The sequence below is a fragment of the Amphibalanus amphitrite genome, unplaced genomic scaffold, assembly GCF_019059575.1.
Source record: "Amphibalanus amphitrite isolate SeventyFive unplaced genomic scaffold, NRLGWU_Aamphi_draft 000862F_arrow, whole genome shotgun sequence".
Taxonomy (NCBI): domain Eukaryota; kingdom Metazoa; phylum Arthropoda; class Thecostraca; order Balanomorpha; family Balanidae; genus Amphibalanus; species Amphibalanus amphitrite.
Window position 1 is genome coordinate 161,038 of NW_024882356.1, and position 11,529 is coordinate 172,566.

Below are 11,529 nucleotides of genomic sequence, written 5' to 3' on the forward strand. Positions count from 1 at the left end.
TCATCACAATTTCTTTCCAGTCTGCTCATATAATGATCGCATAGTGCACGTTTTATAGAAGAGAGAATGTTTCCCCAGAACCTTGCCAGTTCCGAAAAACATAGGTGAGGCGTTTTACCTCGGCGGGGCGACTTGCCCCGGTCTACCCGTAAGGTGCCTAATTAGCGACCCTTTCCGATTTGCGACCTACCTCCCTACAGAAAAACTGGCAGGAGAAAACGGGGTAAAAACATCGTCAAAAGGTCAGCCATACTTTGGTTATCAAATTAAATTATTTTCCGGTCGTCGATATTTCTTGTGGGACGTTTCAGGTGAGTTTAAATAAAAATGACGTGTTTCTTATCCAAAACGTGTGTATTTGGACCCTCTCTGACAAAAAGCGATGCACATTAGGATGATGCACCTTCTTTATTCTTAATCGACATTCCTTTTCTAATTGATTGCCGTTTTCCCATAGTGAATCGCTCAACTGTGCACAGCATGGCGGTTAAAAATGTGTCGCAACTCATATTTCCTATTTGCGCCTGACATGGTCGCAAATAGCTCAAGAAGGGAAAGAAAGGGGAAAAGAGAGAAATGAAAATGAGGTGTTGGTGAAGCTTGCAATGTGTGGCAGGGGATGCCAAATGTCGTCACCGACTGCAGGGGTGCCGAATTCAGCGCAGACCTCGAATATCATACAAGATAGCCCGCAAAATTTGGGTTTCCGCCTTCTTTTCGCCTTCGGTGCATCACGTGATCAGTTTTTACTTACGTAAATGTGTTGGATAAACGTTCCTGTTCGAGTGATTGAGTGCTTTGCGTATAGGCTACCTTTTTTGAGATCATATTTCATCTTTTCAGGCGTCGCATTTTTTGCCATTTTTAATATGGGGAAACCCATAGACTTATTAGCGACCCTCCCCGGTCGCTAATCGGGAAGAGTTCCCTATTAGCGTTTTTTGCAATGGTTTGCCAAAATGCTCACTACAAATAAGTTAGTGAATATTGGGGCAGAAAATGACTATATTTTAATAGAAAAATGAACGATCTCTCCGAAAATCAAGCCAGTAACACAGTGGCACCTACAGAGCGTGAGCAATGACGGTTCAAATTAAGTGGGTCGCTAATTAGGCACCTTACCGGCCAGGGGCGTCGACGCGTAAGGAAAACTGGTCCGACTTTTTCTCGGGGGGCCCCCACCGGTGGGGGCCCCCAGGTGTCGCGAGGGCCCCGCGAGGCGCAGCAGGGCCCCCGCGAGCCGCAGCGGGGGGCCCCCGTTGCCGCAGCAGGGGCGCCCGTGGCCGCAGTAGGGCCCCCCGAGAGCCCCAACAGGGGCCCCCCGCGGCCGCAGAAGGGGACCCCGCGGGCCGCAGCAGGGCCCCGCGGTGTCTAGCAGGGCCCCAGAGGCGCAACAGGGCCCCCGCGGTCTCTAGCAGGGCCCCCGAGCCGCAGTAGGGCCCCCGCGGTCTGCAGCAGGGGCCCCCGCGAGCCACAGCAGTATACGAACATTGGTGAACCTTACTTTCCTATGCGCGCACCCGCCTATAACCCGTACTGACCCAAGATTCCTTTACTAACCCGTAGGACTATAAGTAAAGTAATCTTGGTAGGACTAACCCAAAGCTTCTGACCGGAGTTCTTTAGCCTATAGCCTCGTTCTGTGACACCCGAGCAGTGCAGCGGCAGATGAGCGGCAGCCAACATGAAACGCAGAGTCACCTATCGACCGCTGCTAGAAACACAGTCGTTCAGAGGGCGCCACGATATATCGCATAGTGCTGCTTAGTCGCTTCTTATCGCTATCTTTGGCTGCGCAACGGATTAAGGAATCTAAGGCTGAACACACTTTTTACGGGTTCCTGCATTGCATTGGCACCGTATTTTTTGTGTATTTGCGATATCTATCACTCTTGAATCCCCTGATCACCCGTATTATTCCCGCGTTTTGAAGTCCAAACCCTGCAAACATTGCTGGGATTGCTGGAGCTCCCCCAATTGTAACGTGAGCGTGAATGGAACAACTAGAAGAATAACTAGCTAGAATAAATATAACTAAATAATAATAAAAAATAACTAGAATAACTAAGAAGAATAACTAGCATGGCAATGAAAATTGTATTGTTGATTTTACCGTAAAATACATATTTGAGAAAATGGCATTCTGCAAATTTACTCGAAAATTGTTGAAGTTCTTGAAAACATGTAGCAGAAGACAGCAAACAGCTGATATTGACAATTTTGTTTTCGTTTGTTAGAGAGCGCGGCCTTGAGAGAGCGTGGGGCGGGGAGTTTGTGCTGTGGATTTGCGAAAGGTAGGTGGTGTTCGTAAATAATGTATCGGCATTTCAAATGTTTATTAAGTTAGATATCCGAATCATGACTTACATATGGAATGAACGAACAAACTTATACGTTAAAATTGAAATGCTTATCAGTTGTGTTTAAGGTTCTTCTGACGTTCGGTTCTGGTTCGGTCAACAATGCTAAGCGCAGTGTCGCTGGACGGCTTCCCATTTCCCAATGTGAATGTTTCTGCTATTGTGAGTTATTCTGCGTGATTTCCTGCGCTCATAGAGTTCGGTCGCTTGCTTGTTCCACCTCGGGTTTGCATAAAAGCTAACCTTGGCGGTAAGCCGGTAAATCAGCAGGTTAGAGTTCAAGTGGCTGTTTGAAAGTCCCTGCCATATGTAACCGTTGTGCTGAAAAAAACGCGATCGTGATCTATCCATACAATCAATATTTAAATCACTCACAAAAATATAAATGAAGGTCGGAGAGGCCGACGTAAAAAAAATGAATGAAAAGCCTTTTGGCTCTTCATTGCCATTGACGAATGTCTGTCTGCATTTTTGCAACGTTTGCAACGTGTGGTGATTTGACTTGCATCCACGAAACAGGTTTTTACTCCTTAGGTTCTGAAATCTGCATATTCCAAAGTAACTGGATTTCCTGGAGATTGTTGCTTGAACTCGGGACAACTTTGGCGCGCTTTGACGTTGATGTCACGACTTCCTGACGGCCCTCTGGTAACCGATTCCGCCTTCACCAGACATGCGCAACCAGAGCACCATGGGGTCCGACGTGCGAGACGGCGAGACGGCTGCATCTCCTCGGACTCGCTACATCACCATCATCACGCCGCACGTGCTGCGCATCCGGCGGCCGATGCGGCGGCGGCCGGCCGGCGGTGAGTGGGGCGAGTCCACAGACGGCAGCTGCTCACCGAGCCCGCCGCCGGCGCGCGGCCAGTGGCGGCTGGGCCGTCCTCTCGCCGCGCCCCAGGGCAGCCGCTCGCCGCCGGCCAGCTCCGCCTCGGTGGGCTCTGTCGGAGCGAGCCAGACGGACGGCGGCGACCGCAGCTGGCAGCAGGGGCCGGCCACTGGGTCCGATAGTGAGCTGTCCGAGTGTCCGGAGAAAGACACGGCGCACATCTCCATGGGCTGCGACACGGAGGCGGCGACGGCCGACCAGCCGCCGGCCGCGGCGCCCGAGGACGTGACCTCAGCGCCGGACAGTACCGCCCTGCCGCCGGCGGAGCCGACCGCGCCGCTCCCCCAGCCGCAGGTGATCTCGGCGGCCGACATTCCCCTGCAGAGCGAGTACATCGTGGATGACTTTGTCGACGTCAACCTCGCCGACTATGAGTTGATTGAAGACGTGGATATGTTTGAGCCCGACGGAGAAACCATGGCGATGGAGCTGTTCGGCTGCTCGGGCGCCGGCGGTGACGGCCTGTGGAGCTCGCGGCCGGCGGACGGTCACGGCCGGCCGGAGCAGCTGTCCGACTGCGCTGAGCTGTGCGGCTCGCCGCTCACCCTAGACCTGGACGACGATCTGGTCTGCCGGAGCTCGCACTGCGACTCGCCGAGCGCCACGCCCGGCTGCCGCTGCGCGCTGGCCTCTTCCTACAACAAGAGACTGACGCTGGAGCAGCACCTGAACGTGCAGATTCTGCCGGCCGACCCGCTGTCGCCGCCGGAGCAGCGCCCAGCGCCCGACAGCAAGGCCAGCGTGGCCATCGAGCGGCTCATCAGCTCGGCGGTGCCGCCCGTCGAGCTCGTGCAGCCGCGGCTGGGCGCCGACGCGGACAGTGCGCTGTTCCTGCCGTCGGTGGGGCCGGCGGCCGAGCGGCCGGACGCCGGCCTGCTGCCGGACGGACCGGCCGTGCTGCTCACGCCGGCAGACGTGGTCCAGGAGCTGGCCGACCCGGTGACGGCCGGCGGACGGCGCGCCGCTCGCCGGCGGGCCGCCAGCACGCCCGCCGGCCCCGAGCGGCGATCGGCGCGGGGCCGCGGCCGTGGCCGAGGCCGAGGCCGGGGCCGTGGGCGCGGTCGCGGCGCCCGTCGGCCGGCTGGCGTCCCAGAGGTGCCGTCCGCCGGCGCGCCGGAGGACGCCTGGCTGGCGCAGACGGCGCTGGGCCGCCGCCCGTGCTCGGACGGGCCCATGGCGGCCGTCGAATTCCGGCCGCCGTGTCACCACTTTCGGAAGGTGGTGGTGGGCCTGTCGGACCTGGGCCCGCAGCCGCTAGCGCCCACCACCAAGTACCAGCTGTGGCGCCGTCTGAGCGGCACGCCAGAGATGGCGGACGTCTGCCGCTGCCTGAACCTCAGCTACCTGGTGATCGCGCTGCCCAACGGAGACGTGCGCTACCGCTGCAACATCTGCGGCAAGGAGTTCGCGCTGCAGTCGAGCGTGCGCCGCCACCACCGCATGGTGCACGATGACGAGCGGCGCTACACGTGCGCAGAGTGTTCGGCCAGCTACTTCCAGCTCTCCGACCTGAAGCGCCACCTCCTGGCGTCGCACACCAACCTGAAGCCGTTCCTGTGCCGCTACTGCGGGGAACAGTTCGCGCGCGACACAGACTACCGCAAACACGCGGACCAGCGCTGCGGCCGCCGGTAGTCGCTGGGACGGCCCCTAGCCTCCGGCCGGCCCACCGGCGCCGCTGGAGTCGGCACAGACGCACACTGCTGAGCAGCCGCCCCGCGGGAGCCCTGGCCTGTCTGTCAACCGAGACTCACTATCACTGCCATTAATTCATTGGATCCATCTCACACATTCAACAAAGCTATTACCAGGAGTGCCCGGCGTTATGCGAGTGCATTTTATAAGTGTTTTGTCACATGGACGTTTACCCTTTAGCATATGACAAGTGGACGAGGAGCCGGTGTAATGAGAAATGAAATGCCGAGAAGCGATTGGCGTCTTTCATAGCTTTCCATTTAAATGTTCTAATGGTGATCTTATTTAATATATCAAGAGTACGTTCATAGTTTTGTGGGTGACGTGTCATTCTAGTAGACGTGAGCTCTTCGGGCAAACTGTTCGTAATTTAAACCGCGAACACGACAGTCGATCGGATCGGAATGTTTTTTCTAAAGTAATAGCTGACGACGTCCAGAGTACTAACTGTTACTGGACGGGCACAGGCCACATGGAGAGACAGTTCTAACCCCCCCCCCCTCTGCACAGGGGGAGGGGTCAGACCACCGCCCCACTGCACGACACCTAGCCTCCTCTGTACAGGGAGAGCCCCGCTGTACAATGAAGGACCAGTCTGTCCATTGTGCCTACGAGGAACCACTATGTAGTGTAAGTACACCGCACACAGGTGACAGGCGGTAGTAATTACGCCCAGAAACAGCTCGCAATCATGGTCCGAGCGCCGGGCGAACGTCGCGGCTCATACGGCAATTATAGTGGTGCAGTCCGGGTGACGGCTCACTGCCCGCAGCTCCGCCCGGTGACCCGGGTCGCGAGGGGTGGTCACTGCTCACCCAGCCCGGTGACCCGGGTCGCGAGGGGTGGTCAGTGTCACTGGTCGCCCAGCCCGGTGACCCGGGTCGCGAGGGGTGGTCAGTGGTCATCCAGCCCGGTGACCCGGGTCGTGTGTGGGGAGCAGACACTCCGCCCGGGATGACCGTCGGGCCTCCCAGCGACTGGGCGCTCTGCTCTGCGGCGGCGTCCGCCCCCGCGGCCCACTGATCGCCCGCGCGGCGGCCCGGTGACCAGCGCGGCGGTGTCACCGGGCACGGCGGCCGTGCGCGCGCCGCCTCGTCTCCCGAGGTGACTGGGCACGGCCGTATATCCCGGCGGCGCCGCCGGTCCGCCCCAGAAGCTGAGTGGCCAGCCTCCAGCACCGACTGTCGATGATGGCGCGCGGCTGGGGCAGTGCGGCGCTCGTGGCCACCGGCCTGCTCTGCTGCTGGGCGGACTGCGCGTCGGCCGGCACCCAGCAGTTCGTCCAGAGGGTGATACAGTCAGAGACCGACCAGGTGAGCCGTACAGATACAGAGACGGACCAGGTGAGCCGTACAGAGACTGACCAGGTGAGCCGTACAGAGACTGGTACAGAGACCGACCATGTGAGCCGTACAGAGACTGACCAGGTGAGCCGTACAGAGACTGGTACAGAGACCGACCATGTGAGCCGTACAGAGACTGACCAGGTGAGCCGTACAGAGACTGGTACAGAGACCGACCATGTGAGCCGTACAGAGACTGACCAGGTGAGCCGTACAGAGACTGACCAGGTGAGCCGTACAGAGACTGGTACAGAGACCGACCAGGTGAGCCGTACAGAGACTGACCAGGTGAGCCGTACAGAGACTGGTACAGAGACCGACCAGGTGAGCCGTACTGATACAGAGACGGACCAGGTGAGCCGTACAGAGACTGGTACAGAGACCGACCAGGTGAGCCGTACTGATACAGAGACGGACCAGGTGAGCCGTGCAGAAATTCGGTGCCCCAGCAGGCGCACTGACGCCCCCGGCCGGAGTTCTCGGCCCGTCACTGACGCCCCCGGCCGGAGTCTCGGCCCGTCACTGACGCCCCCGCTCCCCCAGGCGTTCTCTCCGCGGCCCGGCTGGGAGCCCGACCAGGAGCGGTTCGCGGCGGCGGCGGCGGCCGGCGGCCCGCGGCGCCGCATCACGCGCGTCCACCTGCCCGCCTCGCTCGGCGACGCGCTCAGCCAGGCGATGGCGTACGAGGCCAACCTGTGGCGCTTCTCCCGGCTGCGCTGGAAGAAGGGCGGCGCCACCGAGCCGCCGGCCACCACACCGGTGGGTACCTACTCACAGCACCGGCCGGCCGCCGCTCACCAGGCTCCTGTTGGCCGAGCGCCCTAGGTGTCCCGCCACGAGTCACTCGCAGTGTTTGTGCCGCTGCAGCGGCACAAACAGCGCGCTGTTGAATGTGCCTGTTTGTGTGCCGTTGACTGTGTTCGCGCCCCGCCAGGAGCCGGTGACTGTGTTTGTCGGCCGCCGTTGACTGTGTTTGTGCCCCGCCAGGAGCCGGTGATTGTGTTTGTGCCCCGCCAGGAGCTGCTGACTGTGTTTGTGCCCCGCCAGGAGCCGGTGACTGTGTCTGTGCCCCGCCAGGAGCCGTTGACTGTGTTTGTGCCCCGCCAGGAGCCGGTGACTGTGTTTGTCGGCCGCCGTTGACTGTGTTTGTGCCCCGCCAGGAGCCGGTGACTGTGTTTGTCGGCCGCCGTTGACTGTGTTTGTGCCCCGCCAGGAGCCTGTGACTGCCGCTGAGCCGACTATGAGCGCACCGCCGCCGCCGCCGGCCAGTGTGCCGCCTCCGCTGAGCTCCGCCGTGTCGCCGGGGCGGGAGAGGGGCGGCGATCAGCCAGAGCTGCACCTCAACATCACCGAGAGCTCAGAGGGTCAGTGGGGAACCCCAGAGGGGCGGGGAGGGGGTCAGTGGGAGACTGCGAGCCTAGAGGGCCAGTGGGAGGGGGGCCGAGAGGGTTCTCTTTGTCGGCTTTGCTGTCTTGTCGGATGTGTTGTATGGTCGGCTGTCTTGTCGGATGTGTTGTATGGTCGGGTGTGTTGTGGACTGCGGTGTCGGCTGTGTTGTGTATTGTCGGATGTGCTGTGTTGTCGGCTGTATTGCGCTGTCGGCTGTGCTGTGTGTTGTCGGCTTTGTGTTGTCGGCTGTGTTGTATGGTCGGCTGTGTTGTCGGGTGTGTTGTGTTGTCGGCTGTGCTGTGTGTTGTCGGCTGTGTCGCGGCTCTGCTGTGTTGTGTATTGTCGGATGTGTTGGGTTGTTGGCTGTGTTGGGTTGTTGGCTGTGTTGTGTTGTCGGCTGTGCTGTTTGTTTCACTGTTGTCGACTATGCTGTATTGTCGGCTGTGTTGTGTTGTGAGCTGTGTTGGGTTGTCGGCTGTGTTGTGTTGTCGGCTTTGTGTTGTCGGCTGTGCTGTGTGCTGTCGGATGTGTCGCGTCGGCAGCTGTGTTGTGTGTTGTCGGCGCGGGCGGCCCGCCACGCCGGGTCGGAGCGCTGACGGTAGCGGCCGGCGCACCGCTCCTGCTGACCCGGAGACCGTGTCAGCGGGTGACCCTGACCCTGACCGGCCTCAGGCGCGCGGGGTGACCCCGACCCTGACCGGCCTCAGACGCGCGGGGTGACCCTGACCCTGACCCGGTGTCCGCCTCAGCGGCACACCGGAGCAATCATTGTTGTCGACACTGAGTGGCGTACAAGGATGGCACACCATCCCACTGAACAATCGTGTTTTGAAAACAGTGGGGCAGTAGTGGATGGTGGTATAACCGTGTTCGACAGACCCCGGCATTTAGAGTGGCTGGCCGTGTGTGTGCCGGCGGCCGTCGACTGACCGGCTCCGTCCCCTGACTGACCGGCTCCGTCCCCCGGCAGGGTGTGCGTGTCCCGGCCTGCCGCCGGCCGCCGGCCGCACGGTGACCTTCCGGCTGGCGGCGCTGCCGGCGGCCGACCGGGCGCTGCTCGAGCTGCACGTACCCGTGCTGGACGACCAGTTCCTGCCGCCGCCGGCCGGCACGGTGACGGTGGTGACGCGCCTGGCGGTGTGCGGGCCCAGCCCGGCCGGCGGCGGCCGCAGCCTGGCCGCGCCGCTGCGGCTGAAGCGGGCGCCGGGCCGGCCGCACTGGCGGCACGCCATCGTCAGCGACTGGCTGGCGCAGCTGCGAGCCGGCGCCGCGGGCCGCCAGTGCCTGCAGCTGGTGCTGCCTGCCGGCGCCGGGCTCCGGCTGGACCGCAGCGGCTACCGGGCGGCGCACCTGACCGCCCGGCCGCCGCGACGCCGGCGCGCCTGACCCACCGCACACCGCCACCCAACCTCCTACCGATAATACCCAGCGTGGCGCGGTACGTCGGGGCACCGAGCCCGGGGCGTCTCCGAGCGGGCCGGCGGCGGGTCAGGTTCCCCGGCCGCCCAACTGCCAGCTGAGCGCGCGGAAACCGAGCCGCTCGACACCTGAGGGCGAGAGCGCGCCCGCTGACCGCTGACGACGGGAGCCGCACCCGCCGACCCCTGGCGCCTCCCCTGCGCCAGGTCAGCCGACCTGACCGGTCAGCGTCAGCCTGTCCGGCAGCCACTGCAGGTCCGGGGCCCGGGCGGCAGTCGGAACGGCAGCGCGGTGTTTTTTCCTTTGTTATGTTTTCAAATCTGGATGACCTGACTCGTGATTCTTCATTATAACCCCGTCCTGTGATAAAGCGGAATGAGTTTTGCTGAGCTGTGCTCAGCTCTTACCGCGGCGGGGCGTTTTTCGACTGTGCGTTGTTTATTGTGTGCTGCCGTTTTCATTCTGTGTCGCACTGCCGACCTTCCATCGTGTAGCGCGCTGTTTCTGTACAATGGGCGCTGTGGGCGCGCGCGTGCGGCGGCGGTCTGATCCGACCCATCACTGTCAGCTGGTCACCGTGATAAATACACGCCGTCTCCTCGCACAGTGTTTGGCACACTCGGTGAGCTGTTGGGCGGAGATCAGACGCCGCACGGGACTGAGCGCACATCGCGCAGTGTGTGGGCCAGCGGACGGGACGGGCCAGCGGACGGGCCGGACTGCGACAGCGTCCGTCCCTGCAGGGAGCGCCGAGCACCGCGGCAGAGCGCTCAGAAACGCCGCCCCGATCGACATAGGCAGTCCAGGTCTGTTCGAACTTCCCTCCCCGCTCCGTTCCGCTCCCTCCCAACTGCCGGGGGCCAGAGAGAGCTATGCTACACATTCATGAGTGTTAGGTTAGGTTGGGGTAGGTCAGGTCAGTTAGGTTTGAATCCGCGTGCGCTTCTATGTTGCTAAAACGGAACATGCCGGCCGTAGATGCGCTGACCCCGGCCGTAGCATATCGGCAGTAGCTGCCCTGACCTCAACCACCCGGTGATGCTTGGTGTCGTGAAATGGGCACCTTCAAAGCGAGAGGAGCCCTCTAGCCGTGCCCCTGCATCGCATTATACGTCCCCAGCAACAAACAGGCGCTGCCCGCCGACAAGCGGACAAAGACGACAGTGAGCAAATACTGGCAGCAGCCAAACACGACAGTGAGCAAACACCGGCAGCGGCCAAACACGACAGCTTGAGCAAACACCGGCAGCGGACAAACACGACAGTGAGTAAACACTGGCAGCGGACAAACACGACAGTGAGCAAACACTGGCAGCGGACAAACACGACAGCTTGAGCAAACACTGGCAGCGGACAAACACGACAGCTCGAGCAAACACTGGCAGCGGACAAACACGACAGTGAGCAAACACTGGCAGCGGACAAACACGACAGCTTGAGCAAACACTGGCAGCGGACAAACACGACAGCTTGAGCAAACACCGGCAGCGGACAAACACGACAGTGAGTAAACACTGGCAGCGGACAAACACGGGAGTGGATATTGGACAACCATGAGAGCTTAAAGTAACAAACACGGGAGCGAGCAAACACGGGAGCGAACATTGGACAAGCATGTAACTGGACAAACACGGGATAGAACATAGGTACACAATATACAAACGATAGGGATACGATATACGGACGATACTTATACATTATACAATATGCCTACAATATCAATATAGGGACCTGGTCACCTGACGCACAATATACAAACACAGAAGCGAACAAACACGGGTAGTAGACAAACACACGGACAAATACCAAAGAGGGCGAACGGGGGATGGTACAGACGGACCCTCGGATGAGGCATGGCACAGGCGAGGCCTCGGATGGGACATGGCACAGACGGACCCTCGGATGAGACAGTACGCAAACAGGAGCTTGAACGGAACATGGCACACTGCGAGCCGCTTCAATATAAAGGTCAGTGAACTCGAAACACGCGGTCCTAGGCCACAAATCAAGCCGCACCCGGTACATGCGACACCGGGAACTCGTTTCGTCCATCCGACACCGGCCACATACCGGCGCAGAGCGGCCGTCGGCCGCGGCCGGCCACCGGAGCGCCGTGTTTGGCCGGCCAGCCGCCCTGTTGGTGTTTACGGCAGCGCTCCGGGCCGGCCGCCGCTGCGGACACACAGGAAGTTTGCCCGGGGGCCTGACCTTCGGCCCACCTCGGCGCCGGCCGTGTCAGCGCCTCAGCCGGGGAGGGGTGGCCGCGGGGGCCGCGCTGGTGCCGGTCAGCCGGCGAGGCATGTGGGAGTGGCAATACGAGAACCCGGGTCACTCAGTCTGCAGCTGACACTGCTCAGGCAGGTGCCTTATACAGTAAACTGGCGTGTCAACTTCAACGAACGTACGAGACGCAATTCCAACGATTCACCGA

At 60.6% G+C, this 11,529-nt stretch overlaps 2 protein-coding genes across 2 annotated transcripts; both read left to right on the top strand.

Annotated features, from left to right (window-relative positions):
• The first annotated feature begins 2,173 nt into the window (after nt 1-2,173).
• LOC122367306 lies at nt 2,174-4,887 on the top strand. Its single transcript, XM_043340313.1, has 2 exons — nt 2,174-2,294; nt 3,032-4,887. Exon 2 carries the CDS (start codon nt 3,034-3,036, stop codon nt 4,885-4,887), a length of 1,854 nt encoding a protein of 617 aa, XP_043196248.1. The 5' UTR covers nt 2,174-2,294; nt 3,032-3,033.
• A 1,215-nt stretch (nt 4,888-6,102) lies between these two features.
• On the top strand, nt 6,103-9,699 carry LOC122367308. The gene is made up of 4 exons (XM_043340315.1): nt 6,103-6,260; nt 6,834-7,049; nt 7,504-7,654; nt 8,650-9,699. The coding sequence occupies exons 1-4, from the start codon at nt 6,135-6,137 to the stop codon at nt 9,063-9,065; spliced, it is 909 nt and encodes a 302-aa protein (XP_043196250.1). The 5' UTR covers nt 6,103-6,134; the 3' UTR covers nt 9,066-9,699.
• The last annotated feature ends 1,830 nt before the right edge of the window (nt 9,700-11,529 follow it).

Bases quoted from the DNA above. Each gene is read 5' to 3' on its own strand.
- LOC122367306 (XM_043340313.1), top strand. From the start codon at position 3,034: ATGCGCAACCAGAGCACCATGGGGTCCGACGTGCGAGACGGCGAGACG.
- LOC122367308 (XM_043340315.1), top strand. From the start codon at position 6,135: ATGATGGCGCGCGGCTGGGGCAGTGCGGCGCTCGTGGCCACCGGCCTG. The intron at 6,261-6,833 runs GTGAGCCGTACA...CCGCTCCCCCAG, and splicing joins TACAGTCAGAGACCGACCAG to GCGTTCTCTCCGCGGCCCGG. The intron at 7,655-8,649 runs GTCAGTGGGGAA...GTCCCCCGGCAG, and splicing joins CATCACCGAGAGCTCAGAGG to GGTGTGCGTGTCCCGGCCTG.